Here is a 15012-nt window from a genome sequence, read left to right as displayed (position 1 = left end):
CTATATAGAGGATCTTTAAATCACAATAAGATTATAACAATGGTTAAATGAGATAGTATATTGATATCGTGGAACATACAATATGCTCTATATAAGTCTGAGAGTGCAATTCTAAGTTCTAAGAGTGGATTCAACGAAGAATTAATAAGTAAGAATTTACTTGGTAAATTTGGTTCACTTATTGGAAGCTCAGCATATGCGCAGCATATAGATCCATGGTCCCCATTCTTGTTGAGAACATTCTGCTTGTAAGACTCATTAATTGATTCGTGATTGATCAATTATAATTCTAAAGTTAGACTATGTCTAATTTTGTGAATTTTCACTAAGCAGGGGTGAAATTGTAAAGAAAAGAGATTCTAGGTTTATTTATTTATTAATGGACTTTATATGTCTAATTAATAATTAAATTAAATGACAATATTATTTAATAATCTATTTTAGTTATTAAATAATTAGTTTTGGCATTTAAAAGGTTAGAATTGGAAAATTGGCGTTTTTGAGAAAATAGAGATAAAATTTGATAAAACTGCAAAATCAAGTGAGGCCCAATACTACACCATGGCCGGCCACTTAAGTTGTTTTTTCAAATTAATATTTTCATTATTTTAATGCCAAATAATTCTAAACCTCGACCTAGTAGTTGCCTATAAATAGAAAGTGATGGCTCAGTCAAATCACAAGTTTTGAATAACCTTTTCTGACAGAAATTTCTCTCTTCAGAAAAACTGAGCCTTCCCCACTTTCTATACCTGGCCGAAATCTTCCTCCTCTTTTCTCCTTCATCTTTTTCGACCCTAGTGAAAGAGTAAGTGCCCACACACAGCAAGCAGTAACTCAATCATAGATTGGAAGACTGTGAAGGATCAAACTTGAAGAAGAAGTACATTCAGGCTCAGATCTTGATTATACTCTGCTACAGAAAGGATACAAGGGTTAGAGATCTGAGTGGAAGGAGACATTAATTCCGCTGCATCAATGTAAGGTTTTCTTAACTTTATATGTGTTTAATTTATCGTTTTAGAAAGTTCATATTTAGGGTGTTTAAACAGCATACTTGTGAATAGATCTAAGATCCTGGTAAAATATATTCCAACAGATCTTACTTGGAAAAGCAAGACATAGTTGAGCCCCTCTAATTGATGCATGATTTTTACCTTTTCTTTTAGGTATTAATTAGTAGTGAAGTAGGAATATTTTGCTACCATGCATAACTAAGGATTTGATGCTTTTATTGGGCTATTTGTGATCTAATCTGATGTAGGAATGCATTGTTGAGATTATGAATGGTTTATTGCAAGTTTTGGAAAAAGCTTGCTGGTTTTTTTGAAATCTGTTAACTCTGCCAGGATTGCTGAGTCATTGCTGTATCAACTGGGACATACAAGTGGAAATTAATCACCCAAGTCTATTTTCCAAATCTGAAATTATCACCACTTTAATCACTTTTAGCTTCTTATTTTTAGTTGATTGAGTTTAAAATATTATTTCTCAAGTTTAGAATTAAGGTTAAGAATTATGCTCTTGAATTAATTTGTTACTTTGTTTTATTTTTATTTGAAATTCTTGGAATTGCTCTTAGTTGATTTTGCATTATTTAGTAAAAAGTCCCTGTGGAGACGAACTTTGATTACTTATCATTGTATTACTTGTTTGTGATTGTGTACACTTGCGCAATTATAAATCAATATAAACTTTCACAACAAGTTTTTGGCGCCGTTGTCGGGGACTTTAAGTTCTAAATTTTGTTTTATCAACTAATTGACATTCTAAATTTTTTTTGTGCTTTTAATCTTGTTGATTGTTCTTTGAAATCTCAGGTATCTATAGTGTATGAACCAACAAGAGGACTTTGAACTTGCTCCTATTGACCCCGAGATTGAACGCACATTCCGAAGAAGAAGAAGAGTTCAAAAGACTAAGGGCCGAGACATCATGGCTGAGAATCTTGATGATGATGGGATTGCTCAACAAATTGTTAATCCCATCATATTGGCAGATGATCGAGCAAGGGCTATACGAGAGTATGCAGCCCCCATGTTTAATGAGCTCAATCCAGGCATTGTGAGGCCTGAAATACAAGCACCGCAGTTTAAGCTCAAGCCAGTGATGTTTCAAATGCTCCAAACCGTGGGGCAGTTCAGCGGGATGCCAACTGAGGATCCTCACCTCCATCTCCGTTCATTCTTGGAGGTGAGTGATTCTTTCAAGATCCAAGGAGTGAGTGAAGAGGTGCTAAGGTTGAAGCTATTTTCATTCTCACTACGAGACCGAGCTAGATCATGGCTCAACACTTTGCCTCCTGATTCTGGTACCAATTGGAATGACCTTGCTGAGAAGTTTCTGAGGAAATACTTTCCTCCTACTAGAAGTGCAAAATTCAGAAGTGAGATCATGTCTTTTCAACAACTTGAAGATGAGTCCACAAGTGATGCGTGGGAGAGGTTTAAGGAACTTTTGCGAAAGTGTCCACATCATGGCATTCTACATTGTATACAGATGGAGACTTTTTATAATGGCTTGAATGCAGCTTCTCGAATGGTGTTAGATGCATCGGCCGATGGTGCTATTTTTTCGAAGTCTTATAACGAAGCATTAGATTTTGGAAACCATTGCGAGTAACAACTACCAATGGTCCAACACAAGAGCTCCAACAAGTAGAAAAGTGGCGGGGGTTCTTGAAGTGGATGCAATAACGGCTTTGACAGCTCAAATGGCTTCCATGACAAATGTTTTAAAGAATTTGAGCATTGGGAACTCTAAAAATATGCAAGCAGCTGCTGCCATTCAAAGTGAAGACGTCTCATGTGTATTTTGTGGAGAAGGGCATGTGTTTGAGAAGTGTCCCTCTAATCCGGAGTCCGTTTGTTACATGGGAAATCAGAATTTTAATATAAACAATGGGGCATTCTCAAACTCTTACAATCAAGCATGGAAGAATCATCCTAATTTGTCTTGGGGGGGTGGTCAAGGAGCAAGCTCAAGCACCGCACCAGCCCAAGGAAGACAAGCATATCCACCGGGTTTTTCACAACAACTGCGACATTCACAACATGCTCAAAATTCCCAACCGAGTTCTTTGGAGAGTCTAATGCGGGATTATATGGCCAAAAATGATGCGGTGATACAAAGTCAAGCTGCCTCTCTTCGAAACTTAGAGTTGCAACTTGGACATTTGGCCAATGAATTAAAAGCTAGGCCGCAAGGTTCTTTGCCTAGTGACACGGAAAATCCAAGGAGGGATGGGAAGGAACAATGCAAATCCATTCACTTGAGGAGTGGCAAGCATCTGAAAAATTCTGAGGAGGAAATAAAGGGTAGTGGGGAGCCCACTTCAATCCAAATCAACGAAAAATTGAGTAAAAAAACTGCCCAGGAATTTGCTGATACCAGACTAGTTGATACAAAGAAAGGGTCGCAACCTCGATGCCGCAATCTGCACCAGTATGTTCTAGTCCTAAACCACCCCTTCCATTTCCTCAAAGATTTCAGAAACAACAACAAGATGGGCAATTCAAGAAGTTTTTAGATGTGTTGAAGCAGCTCCATATCAATATTCCTTTGGTGGAAGCATTGGAGAAAATGCCGAATTATGTCAAGTTCTTAAAAGATATTTTGACAAAGAAAAGGAGGTTGGGGGAGTTTGAAACTGTACCTCTTACCGAAGGATGCAGCGCCATGTTGAAAAGTAAGATTCCACCGAAGTTGAAGGATCCTGGCAGTTTTACAATCCCTTGTTCTATTGGGGGACGGGATGTTGGAAGAGCTTTATGTGATTTGGGTGCAAGCATCAACCTCATGCCTATGTCGATCTTAAGAAATTGGGTATGGGTGAAGCACGTCCTACAACTGTTACATTGCAACTTGCTGACAGGTCCATGGCCCATCTGGAAGGAAAAATAGAGTATGTTCTAGTACAGATTGACAAGTTCATTTTTCCAGCTGATTTCATCATCATAGACCATGAAGCTGATAGAGATGTGCCTATTATCTTGGGTCGGCCATTCCTTGCTACCGGAAGAACTCTGATTGATGTGCAAAATGGGGAGCTCACAATGAGGGTGAATGACCAAAAAGTCACCTTTAATGTGTTCAATGCTATGAGGTTTCCGGATGAGATAGAAGAATGTTCCCGCATAAGTGTAATTGACTCTATTGTGGCTGAAAGATTTCACAAGGAAGCTTGGAAGGATGAGAAGTTTATAAGTTCTTTTGATGAGCTTGAAGACTTGAGTGAAGATGAAGACAACCAAGTTGCTTGGGGTGGAGCCATTGCAACCTATCCCTAAATTCTAGAAGCCCTTTGAATCTTTGGAGTTGAAGGAAAGTAATTTTAAGCCTCCAAAACCCTTCATCCAAGAACCACCAAAGTTGGAGTTGAAACCCTTACCAAGCCATCTGAAGTATGCCTATTTGGGAGAGAATGACACGCTGCCAGTTATTATAGCAGCAAACTTGGGAGTTGAAGATGAAGGTGCCTTGCTAGAGGTGTTAAAAAAGTATAAAAAAGCAATCGGGTGGACTATGGCGGACATAAGGGGTATTAGTCCAACAATTTGCACGCACAAGATACTTTTAGAAGCTGGTTGTAGTAATTCTGTTAAGCATCAGCAAAGATTGAATCCCGTCATGAAAGAAGTGGTGCGAAAAGATGTGATCAAGTGGCTAGATCATGGTATTGTGTACTTAAGTTCAGATAGCTCATGGGTTAGTCCTGTTCAATGTGTGCCCAAGAAAGGAGGAGTCACGGTGGTGGCTAATGAGAACAATGAGTTGATTCCTACTCGAACCGTGACCGGTTGGAGGGTGTGTATGGACTATCGGAAGCTAAATAATGCTACTCGGAAGGATCATTTCCCGCTTCCATTTATTGACCAAATGTTGGATCGTTTGGCGGGAAAAGATTTTTATTGCTTTCTTGACGGATATTTGGGTTACAATCAGATTTCTATAGCACCAGAAGATCAAGAGAAAACCACCTTCACTTGTCCATATGGCACCTTTGCCTTTAGGAGGATGCCATTTGGATTGTGCAATGCGCCCGCGACTTTCCAAAGGTGTATGATGGCTATTTTCTCGGATATGGCTGAGAGTATTTTGGAGATATTCATGGATGATTTCTCTATCTACGGGGATTCATTTGGGGTTTGTTTGGAGAATTTGGAAAGAGTGTTAGCAAGATGTGAAGAAACCAACTTGGTGCTTAATTGGGAGAAATGCCACTTCATGGTTCAAGAGGGTATTGTGTTGGGTCAGAAAGTGTCTAGCAAGGGGATAGAAGTTGACAAGGCAAAGCTAGAAGTGATTGAGAAGTTACCAGCCCCTACTACGGTGAAAGGCATAAGAAGCTTCCTTGGACACGTGGGTTTTTATAGGCGCTTCATTAAAGACTTTTCTATGGTGTCTAAACCCTTGTGTAGCTTGCTGGAACAAAATAGGCCATTTGAGTTTACCGCTGAATGTAATGAAGCATTTTTGAAGTTGAAGACAGCTCTTGTTAAGGCCCCCGTGATTGTTGCACCCGATTGGTCATTGCCCTTTGAACTCATGTGTGATGCAAGTGATTTTGCCATTTGAGCTGTTCTTGGGCAGCAAAAGAATAAGATCTTTCACTCCATTTATTACGCAAGCAAAACTCTTGTTGATGCCCGAATTAACTACACCACTACTGAGAAAGAGTTGCTAGCGGTGGTTTTTGCTTTTGAGAAATTCAGATCGTATCTTGTGGGAACCAAGGTTATTGTGTATACTGACCATTCGGCAATCAAGTATATGATAGCCAAGAAAGATTCTAAATCGAGGCTCATTCGTTGGGTTTTGTTGCTACAAGAGTTCGATTTGGAAATTCGAGACAGAAAACAAAGTGGTAGACCATCTCTCTAGGTTGGAAACTAACAATCACAGCAGCCACTTAGAGGAAGAATTACAAATTCGAGACTCATTCCCAGATGAGCAACTGCTAGTGGTAGAGCAAGCACGGGTACCATGGTATGCAAACATTGTCAATTACTTAGTTGGAGGTGCCTATCCCCTTGATTTTACCAAGCAGCAGCTCAAAAAGTTCCTTCATGATAGCAAGTTTTATTTTTGGGATGAGCCATACTTGTACAAACAGTGCCCAAATCGTATAATGCGGAGATGTGTGCCAATAAGTGAAGTTAGAAGCATCTTGGAGCATTGTCATTCAGCCCCATATGGTGGCCATTTTGGTGGAAAACGCACGACGGCCAAAGTTTTTCAATCGAGGTATTATTGGCCTTCAATATTCAAAGATGCTCATGACTTTGTTCAAAGATGTGATCGTTGCCAACGAGTGGGAAATATTTCAGCAAGGAATGAAATGCCACTAAATTGTATTTTGGAGGTTAAATTGTTTGATGTTTGGGGCATTGACTTTATGGGGCCATTCCCTCCATCTTTCGGGAATCTTTACATATTGGTGGCTGTAGATTATGTTTCCAAATGGGTGGAAGCAATAGCTAGTCCAACCAATGATGCCAAGGTGGTGATGAAATTTTTGCATAAGAATGTTTTCACAAGATTTGGGACACCGAGAGCGTTGATTAGTGATGAAGGGACACACTTTGTGAACAAAGTCTTGGCTGCCCTTTTAGCCAAATATAGTGTGAAGCACAAAATAGCCACCGCTTATCACCCAGAGACTAACGGACAAGCTGAAATTTCCAATAGAGAAATCAAGGGAATTCTTGAAAAGTGGTGAATCCTAGCGAAAAAGATTGGTCCCAGCGGTTAGATGACTGACTTTGGGCCTACCGTACGGCATTTAAAACTCCCCTAGGCATGTCTCCTTATCGCCTAGTTTATGGGAAGGCATGTCATCTTCCCGTGGAGTTGGAACACAAGGCATTTTGGGCACTTAAGAACCTGAATGTTGATCTTTCAGCTGGGGGAAAGGCTCACAAATTGCAATTAAATGAGTTAGATGAGTTGCGCTTGTTTGCCTATGAAAATGCCAAGTTGCACAAGGAAAAGATGAAGAAGTGGCATGATAGTAGGATCAAAGAGAGAGTTTTTGTAAAAAAATCAGCAAGTGTTGTTGTTTAACTCAAGATTGAAGCTATTTCCGGGAAAGCTTAAGTCCTGTTGGTCGGGTCCATTTACGGTGATGGAAGTGTATCCTTTCGGGGCTGTTGTGGTGAAAGATGAAAAGTCCGGAAGAGAATTCAAGGTCAATGGACAACGATTGAAACATTATTGGGGAGAAGAGGTCAATCGAGAAAAGACTTCTATCTCCTTGGAGGATGCTTGAAGTTTGTAAGTTGGGGGTGCCAAAAAGAAAAAAAAAAGGATTGAATTGAAAAAAAAATTGAAAAAGAATGAAAGAAAAAAAAATTCTCAATGAAGGCACCCCTAGAAGAAAAAAAAAGAAAGAAAAGCAAAAGAAAAAAAAAATATAGAAAAAAAAAGAAGAATTATATATATATATATTATATTTAGCTATAAATAATTGTCATGGTAAAATTGAGATTGTGTTCTTTTCTTTGTGCAGAGAATCAAGTGAAGGAGGCTGTGGAAGTGAAGGAATTTTCAATTGGGCCAAAGAATTAAGTTTGGGGTGGCAGAATGCTATCCAGATTGCTATAGCAAAGGCTTAGCAAGAGGTGTTTTGGTACTAGGCTGATCAAATGAATTGGGGTTTGAAAAAAAATAAAGTGAGTGGTCTGTCAAAGAAAAACATGTGATTGAAATGTTGTTCATGATGCAATCATTGGATATGTCTATTTTTGTTCAGATAAATCATTTGGGGTTGTACTTAATTTTGAATTGAGTGAGCCCAAGTTGATTTTGGAGATACAAAGACCCCATTTCACATTAGTTTAATCAGTCTTGGGCCCAATTATTTGGTCAACTGGGCCCCAGTAAGTGTTGACCCATCCACTTAATGGTCAACCCAACATCAACCCTACCACCATCACTTTCATCTTCTTCACAAACCCAGCCGTCTCCTTCCTCAATACTCAGTTCACCATCACCATCTTAATCTCAGCCGCACCTTCGAACCACCAACTCACCCAAGCATTTGACCTTCACCAAAAATCAAACCAACCCGTAACCCCATTCGACCAGCAACCCAGCCCAAGCCGAAATTAACAACATCACCTCCGTTCACTTCACACCAATCCGACCAAAATCGCCCCCAGCTACTAACCCAGAACCTCCGTTCGAACCTCCAAGCACCAACCCGAGCCATTCCCAGTCGCCCCCACGAACCTAACCTCCCCTCTCCAATCACCCAAATCGAACCCCACACCACTTCGAACACACCTCCGTAGCCATCAAATCGCACCCAGCAACCCGTCACTCTCCCAGCTCGAACCCAACACTTCCACCCTCACTCGACAACAACCGAGAACACACCTCCGTTCAACCACGAATCCAGTTGCTAGCTCAACCCAGTTCAACCCTCACACAGCCGCAATTAACACCCAGCCGAGCCATGTCCAGTCGATCCTCACCCAAACACAAGCCCTAGCCTCCACATTCAGTTCAACTCGAACCAACTCGTAGTCACCTTTCGAACACCAGATCATACACAATCCAACCTACCCCCACCTGAACTCCACCTCGCACCAGCCATTTTCACCATCTCAGCCCAAGCGTCACGAACCCAGCTGCCAAGCACGAGAAAAGAAGGACATTATCAGCCACCACATCTCGCCATACTCGAATCAATAGCTCGGGTGCACAGTAGAATTGAGCCAGAGAATCGGAACCCGTAAATTTCAGCCAGCCCGAGCTAAGTTTTGGTTTGGTGAGTTAATTTGAAAATTATTTTGGTTGAATTGCATACTTGGTGGTCGTAGTTGGACTGCTAGTATACTGTTAAATGGTGCTAAAGATTTTCATTGTGATTTAAGTGTGGTAGCAGTGTGATAATTTTGGTTTGGATGGTTTGACTTGGAATTTGGTGGAATTGTTGAAGAATATTGGGCTGAGAAAAAAAATTGGTGAATTTGAGAAAAACAGTGATTGTGAACAGGTTGATGCGTGACAGATGGCTTATTTGGTGTAAGGGAGTTAATTTGGATACATTGATAGTTTGAAATTGGGGTTGTAATTTGGAAATTTTTGGTGTGACTTTGAATTTCTAACTGTTCTCTGTCGTGGCTGTTATGATGGTGATTCTTAGTGATATGGTGTTGAATTTTGATGTGTTGTAGTGTTGGAAGTATTGAAAGTTTGAACAGATTAGCGGTGTTGGATAAAGTGGATATTGATTGAGTTACACAGGGAGATTTATCATGGCCGAGTGCTACATGGAGTGTGTGTGTGTGTGTAATGTGTAAAAATCTAATTTAGTGTGGTTTGGTCAGAGAGGGGTGATTTTTGAACAAGTGTGGAAGGTTGTGGACATTGAAGTGCATTGTAAGAGTTATTATTGTGTTGAGGGGCAGCGGTTCAGAAGAAAAGCAGAAAAGAAACTTGTTGTGTTGGGGTAGTGTGCAAGTGAAAAGAAGAGAAAATGTCGAAAGTTAAGAGGACTGCCAACAAGAAAAAAAAAGAAATCACTGCATGAAATTCCTAAGTTTCATTGCAAGGCAGCCGAGACAAAGTATCACGATAAGGTGGACAATCGGGAGTTTCATATGGAGAGGGGATTAGTAGCCGATATAGAGGACATTAATGAGTTGCTCGAATGGGTTAGTGAAACGGTTAATAAGAGGAATTGGGGACTTTTTGTCCAGCAGAGAGAGCAGGCGGTCATGGAAGTTGTTAAGGAATTCTACACCAATTTCTTATCCCAAGAATGGCCCACTGAAGTAGTTGTGCGTGAAGTACCAGTCTCATTCTCCGCTGAAGAAATCAACAACTTATTTGGGTTAAAATCAATCGAATGCCAATACTCCGCTCAAAAAGGGCAAGTGAGCAACGAGACTGTGAGTGACATGATGCCGGTGCTTGCCAAGCCAGGGTTCGAATGGGATTTCGATAATTATGGAAATCTTCGCTTTCGGCGCACTAACTTGGAGCACGATTTAAAATATTTGTATACATTCGTGCAAACGGCCCTATGCCCCACCTCGTATGATTCTACTGTCAGCAGAGACCGCGCATGGATGCTATAATGCATTAAAATGGGTTAAGATGTTGATGTAGGGACGGTCCTAGCCAAAGAAATTGCTGACTGTGCACACCGGGGGAAAGGGAAGTTATTTCTCCCAGCTACTATCACTGCTCTTTGCCGTGAGGCAGGTGTACCAATGTGGAAGGAAGAAGGCGCGTTGAATCCTCAAAGGCCTATCAGTTTCGGTCCACCTCGAGCCCCAAAAACAACGCCTGCCCCTGCGACGACCTCAGCCACAGAGCCTCCCACAGATCGCTTTGCTCACTTTGAGCAAGTGCAGCAACAAATGTGTGGCTGATTGCATGCAATGTGGGACTATGAGCAAAAGCGCGACGCAGTCATGGAGCGTGCGTTCAAGAGGACAACGCCACGATTTGATCCTAAGTTCCCGCAATTCCCTCAGCACTTTCTAGACCTGTGGGGTGGACCATCAGCTTCGAATACGGATGAGCCCCACGAGGACTCCGAGTAGAGGGAGTTTTCTAATACCTAAGCTAATTTATAGTTTTCTGTTATGTGTCGTTTTTAGTTTGTATTGTGCTAATTGTGTGTTGTCTTTTGTGTTTGAAACTTTTATTTTATGTCGTTTATGTGGTTGTTAGTTTGACATTGAGAGATTTATGAGTTTTTCTGTGGCCTAGTGTTCTGCTCGATGATTATATTTTTCCGCTCATTCCATTATTGTTGCTGCCTAATTTTATTTGTTGCCGTTTCATGCTGAATTGTTGGATATTATGGATGTTTCTCTTTAGTCTCTCCTCACTAGTTTATACTTTTATTTTCCCACCGTGCTTTGCATTTTTTTTCATACGATTGCTGCATATATACTTTGAGCATCTAGAATTGGTTAGTGCATCTCCTTGAAGCGAAATCCTAGTTAGACTTGTCCCTTAGAAATGATTTAGGCCATCTTTGAACGTTTGAGCCTTTCTAACCTTCCCTATAAAATCAATTTTTCCCTAGTCACCCAAGTTTGAGTCGTTTAGCCTATTCTTGTGTGCAACCCGATCATACATATCACACCAATCCTAATTTGCATTTCCACACATGTCCTAACTTAATTGCTCACTTGTCAAGAGCCAAGTTTCACATTAAGTTTGGGGTGAGTGCGGTGAGTGTAACTTGTGGCGAGCTAATTCAAGGTTATACTTTTAGCCACATTGGGGACAATGTTGGGTTGTAAGTTTGGGGTGGGAGAATTAGCTCACAAAGTATATGAGTATGAACTTTCAATTAACCTTCTCTTGCTATTTATTATATAAGTATAATATAGTAATAAATGTCTTTCTAATATATATATATATATATAAAAATTCAGCAATGAAAAAAAAAAAAAGAATACATAGCAAGAGAAGTATATTCCAATACTAAGTACTTGTGAGTATAATGAATTAGGGAAGTGAGTCAAGAAAAAAAAAATCATAAGGAAGAGGCTCGATTTTTGACAAGTGAAGTGGTTGGGTGTTGAGCTAGCTTGAATACATCCTTTACCATATCCTAACCCAAGCCTAACATTACAAGCCTAGTAAAGTCCTATTGATCAAGGGGATAAGTTTATACTACATTAGTGGAGAGGAGTGCACTAATCCAACTTATGGAGCTGAAATAAATGAAAAAAAAAGTTTAAGGTAGTTGTAGGAAAGTTTAAAGTTTTGGCGAGATATACTTGTATAAATTGTTGATTAGGTGACTTTTGGGAAGTATTAATGTTATCCAATGACAAAACTTTAAAGAGGCGGCATATAAAGTTGCGGCAAGCAGTTTCCTATTCCATTTAATTCCATTTTTTCTGAGAGCATCAATGTTCGCTAGGCCAACTTGAATTTCTATGAAATCTCTCATTTGTCTTGTACGTTGAGTCTTTGTGTAAAAATCTGTTCTTGTGTTTTATTTTGTTTTTTTTTTTGTGTTGTCATTGCTCGGGGACGAGCAAGATTCTAAGTTTGGGGTGTTCATAACTCTAAGATTTAGAGTTATTTTTATATCTTTAAGCTTGAATTTTAAGTTGAATTGTGGAGCAATTAGTGTCTATATTATGTAATTGTGTTTAGTTTGTTCTATCTTTGTAATAAATGGAAGTGTGTGTATTAGTAAGTGTTAAATAGACTTATGTTATTGTTTTTATGTGTATTAAGCAGAAAAAAAAATGCAAGAATAGGTATTTGGAAATATTTGAGACAAGGAGGAAAATGAGCAGAAAAATGCCTATTGTTGACTGGCATTGCTATAGCAATCATCGCGTAGCAATTGCCAGCCCAGTAAGTATATTTTGGCTGAAAGTCCAGCTGGCTTTAATGAAGAAAGAAAGGAGACGAGGTGGCGAAATGTGGCTAGTGACTCAACAAATATGTGGAAAATGAAGGACAAGTGGACCATGACTTGGATTTCCAATTAGGGTAAACTTTAGTACCCTAATTGGGGGGCAAAAAGAAAGGAAGGACATAGAAGAAGTGGTGGCTGCACTTTGAATGGAGGGTACGAAAATTACAGCAGAAAAAAGAAAAAGTACAGAGAAAAGAAAGGAAAAAAGAAGAGAGTACAAAGAAGAGAAGAAGAAGATTGAGAAGAAGGAGAAGAAGGCAACCTCCAAAGAAAGGATTTGAGCTCACCACTCATCTCTCTTGCTCTCCTCTTCCATTTTGTATCATTTTCTACTCTCTAGTTTTCTCTTTAACTCCATGAACATTTCATTTTATGGTTTGTTGTTTTTAATTTCAGCTATGAACTAAAATATTTGAGATTTGGGTGGTTTTGAACCCTTGTATGGACTAGTATTTTGATTTGCAATGATTAAGTAATCTTGTCTTAGTTCAATTAGTTGTGATGAAATGTTGATTGAATGTTAATTTTTGGCCATTTTTAACATTTAGCAAGCTAGATCTTGGAAAAGCAAGACCTAGTTGAACCCCTATAATTGATGCATGATTTTTACCTTTTCTTTTAGGTATTAATTAGTAGTGAAATAGGAATATTTTGCTACCATGCATAACTAAGGATTCGATCTTGATGGTGTCTGGTTATTCCTTGATGATCCTCTTTTTGGACTTCTTCCTCTTACAAAATAGGCTTCTTATTTCCTAGTCTCCTTCTCGAGTTGCAATTCAAAGTCTTTTGACTTTAATGCCGCATGAACACCCTCCAACGAGATCACATCCCTGCCATACTTGATTACTGCTTTAACTTCTTGATATGTCATTGTCAATGATATGAGCAATATAATTGCTTGACTTTTTTCGTCTACCTTATGATCAATGTTAGCTAAACCAATAATTTTTTCATTAAAATTTATCAATATTATCATCTAAGGAAAGAGAAGAGTTCATTCTTAACCCGTATAATCTTTCAAGAAGATTAATCTTGCTCGATATTGATGGTGCCATGTACAACTGCTCTAGTTTGTTCCACAATCATTTTGCGATCTTTTTTTGGATTAACTTTCTTCTAACTCCATTGGATAGATACATGATGATGGTGTAGTATGCCATCTCCTCCATCTCTACAATTTTCTCTGGCTTCTTCTTAGCCAGTAACTTTTCATCTCCGAGTACCTTTGCCACATTTTGGTGCACAAGTATACCCTTTAAACTCTCTCGCCATAGTGCGAAATCAGTTGATCCATCAAACTTCTCTAGTTCGAACCTAGCCATCGACATCCTCCTTCAATCTGTGTTCTTGTAGAATTCCTTGATGAATTATTGATGAGTTCTTGATGAATTCTTGATGAGTTCTTGGTGCGGAAGCAAGTGATCTTTGAATTTCCCTTGATGATCGAAGAATTAAGGCTCTAATTTGTAAGAAATTTAGCTATGATACATAGGAATTAGCCTCTGTAATTCCAGGTTCAAGATCACACTTAAACAAATAAAAGTTAAATCAAAACAAACAAATCAAGAACAAAACACCAGCAAACACATTAAACCAGAAAAAATAACACAGATGAATCTAGATAGCTTTTCAAATACAACAACACACGAGATTTATACTGGTTCCGATCCTAAGTTCAATGTGGACTTGGTCTTGCCGAAGTCTTGAAAAAAATACTTAAGTTTGAAAGCATTGCCACCAATCTTTATTGATAATGAGAATAAGAGATATCAATCTCAAGAGCTACAAGGAAATAATCAAAGTAAGTCATCCATAATGCAATCCCTCAACACTCATTAACTCACTAATCCGAGCCAGCATAATCGACAATGTTGCTCAATACAATTTCCTAATCCAGCTCTCTCTCTCCATTTCTCACTCCAATTTCTCTCTACTTTGTTGTGTCTCAGTTCTTGCCCTTATTCTTATGTTTCTTCCCCCTTTCTGAAATGAGATGAGTAGTCTTCTTTATATAGACCAAGAGGCTCACTATAGTTGCTTTCATATTTGACAGTTAAGTTAGTGAAAGACTAACTAACTAACTGAATCTTGGTTGGGGGTAAGGAATAATACCACCGTGTGATTCTGTTTCAATTTGTGCTCTCTGTTACAATACTTTATTATTTAACCAAACAAATGAATACAATGAAGATTATTTCTTTTCTATTTCATTTTAGTTTATTACTTCTAACCAAATGCCACCTTAGCTACATTAACCCCACAAATTCAATTTTGGATGGTAAAACCTTCTGAATTATAGTTCTCTTTTGCTCTCTACTATTCTAGTGGGTAAGTGTTAAATGCCACCTTATTCTAGTGATGTGTACAATAATATACACTTAACATATTTTTATTAGTACATATCATATATAAAAATAATTCATAAATAAACAATAGTAGTTTTTTTATTTTTACACTTCAAAATAGTTTTTTCTTTATTAAATTCCACACAGAAACTCCCATAGCAACTAAAAGAGTAGTCTAAATTGCAACCAAAATTTGCATAGCAATCACAGTAGAAACTATTGGAGAAACTGTAAATTTGAAAAAAAAAAATTTAA

The 15012-nt window shown here is 38.8% G+C and overlaps 1 protein-coding gene and 1 non-coding gene across 2 annotated transcripts; one reads left to right on the top strand and one right to left on the bottom strand.

Annotated features, from left to right (window-relative positions):
* Nucleotides 1-2376: 2376 nt before the first annotated feature.
* On the bottom strand, nucleotides 2377-2483 carry LOC133039562 (small nucleolar RNA R71). The gene has a single exon (XR_009688700.1). It is a non-coding gene; the product is annotated as a small nucleolar RNA R71 (small nucleolar RNA).
* A 230-nt stretch (nucleotides 2484-2713) lies between these two features.
* On the top strand, nucleotides 2714-4289 carry LOC133039358 (uncharacterized). Its single transcript, XM_061118233.1, has 3 exons — nucleotides 2714-3444; nucleotides 3486-3688; nucleotides 3838-4289. The coding sequence occupies exons 1-3, from the start codon at nucleotides 2714-2716 to the stop codon at nucleotides 4287-4289; spliced, it is 1386 nt and encodes a 461-aa protein (XP_060974216.1).
* Nucleotides 4290-15012: the final 10723 nt, after the last annotated feature.

This window comes from Cannabis sativa, chromosome 6, assembly GCF_029168945.1.
Source record: "Cannabis sativa cultivar Pink pepper isolate KNU-18-1 chromosome 6, ASM2916894v1, whole genome shotgun sequence".
Taxonomy (NCBI): Eukaryota; Viridiplantae; Streptophyta; class Magnoliopsida; order Rosales; family Cannabaceae; genus Cannabis; species Cannabis sativa.
The sequence above is the reverse complement of the archived record's forward strand: the minus strand, read 5'-3'. Positions and strand labels throughout refer to the sequence as shown.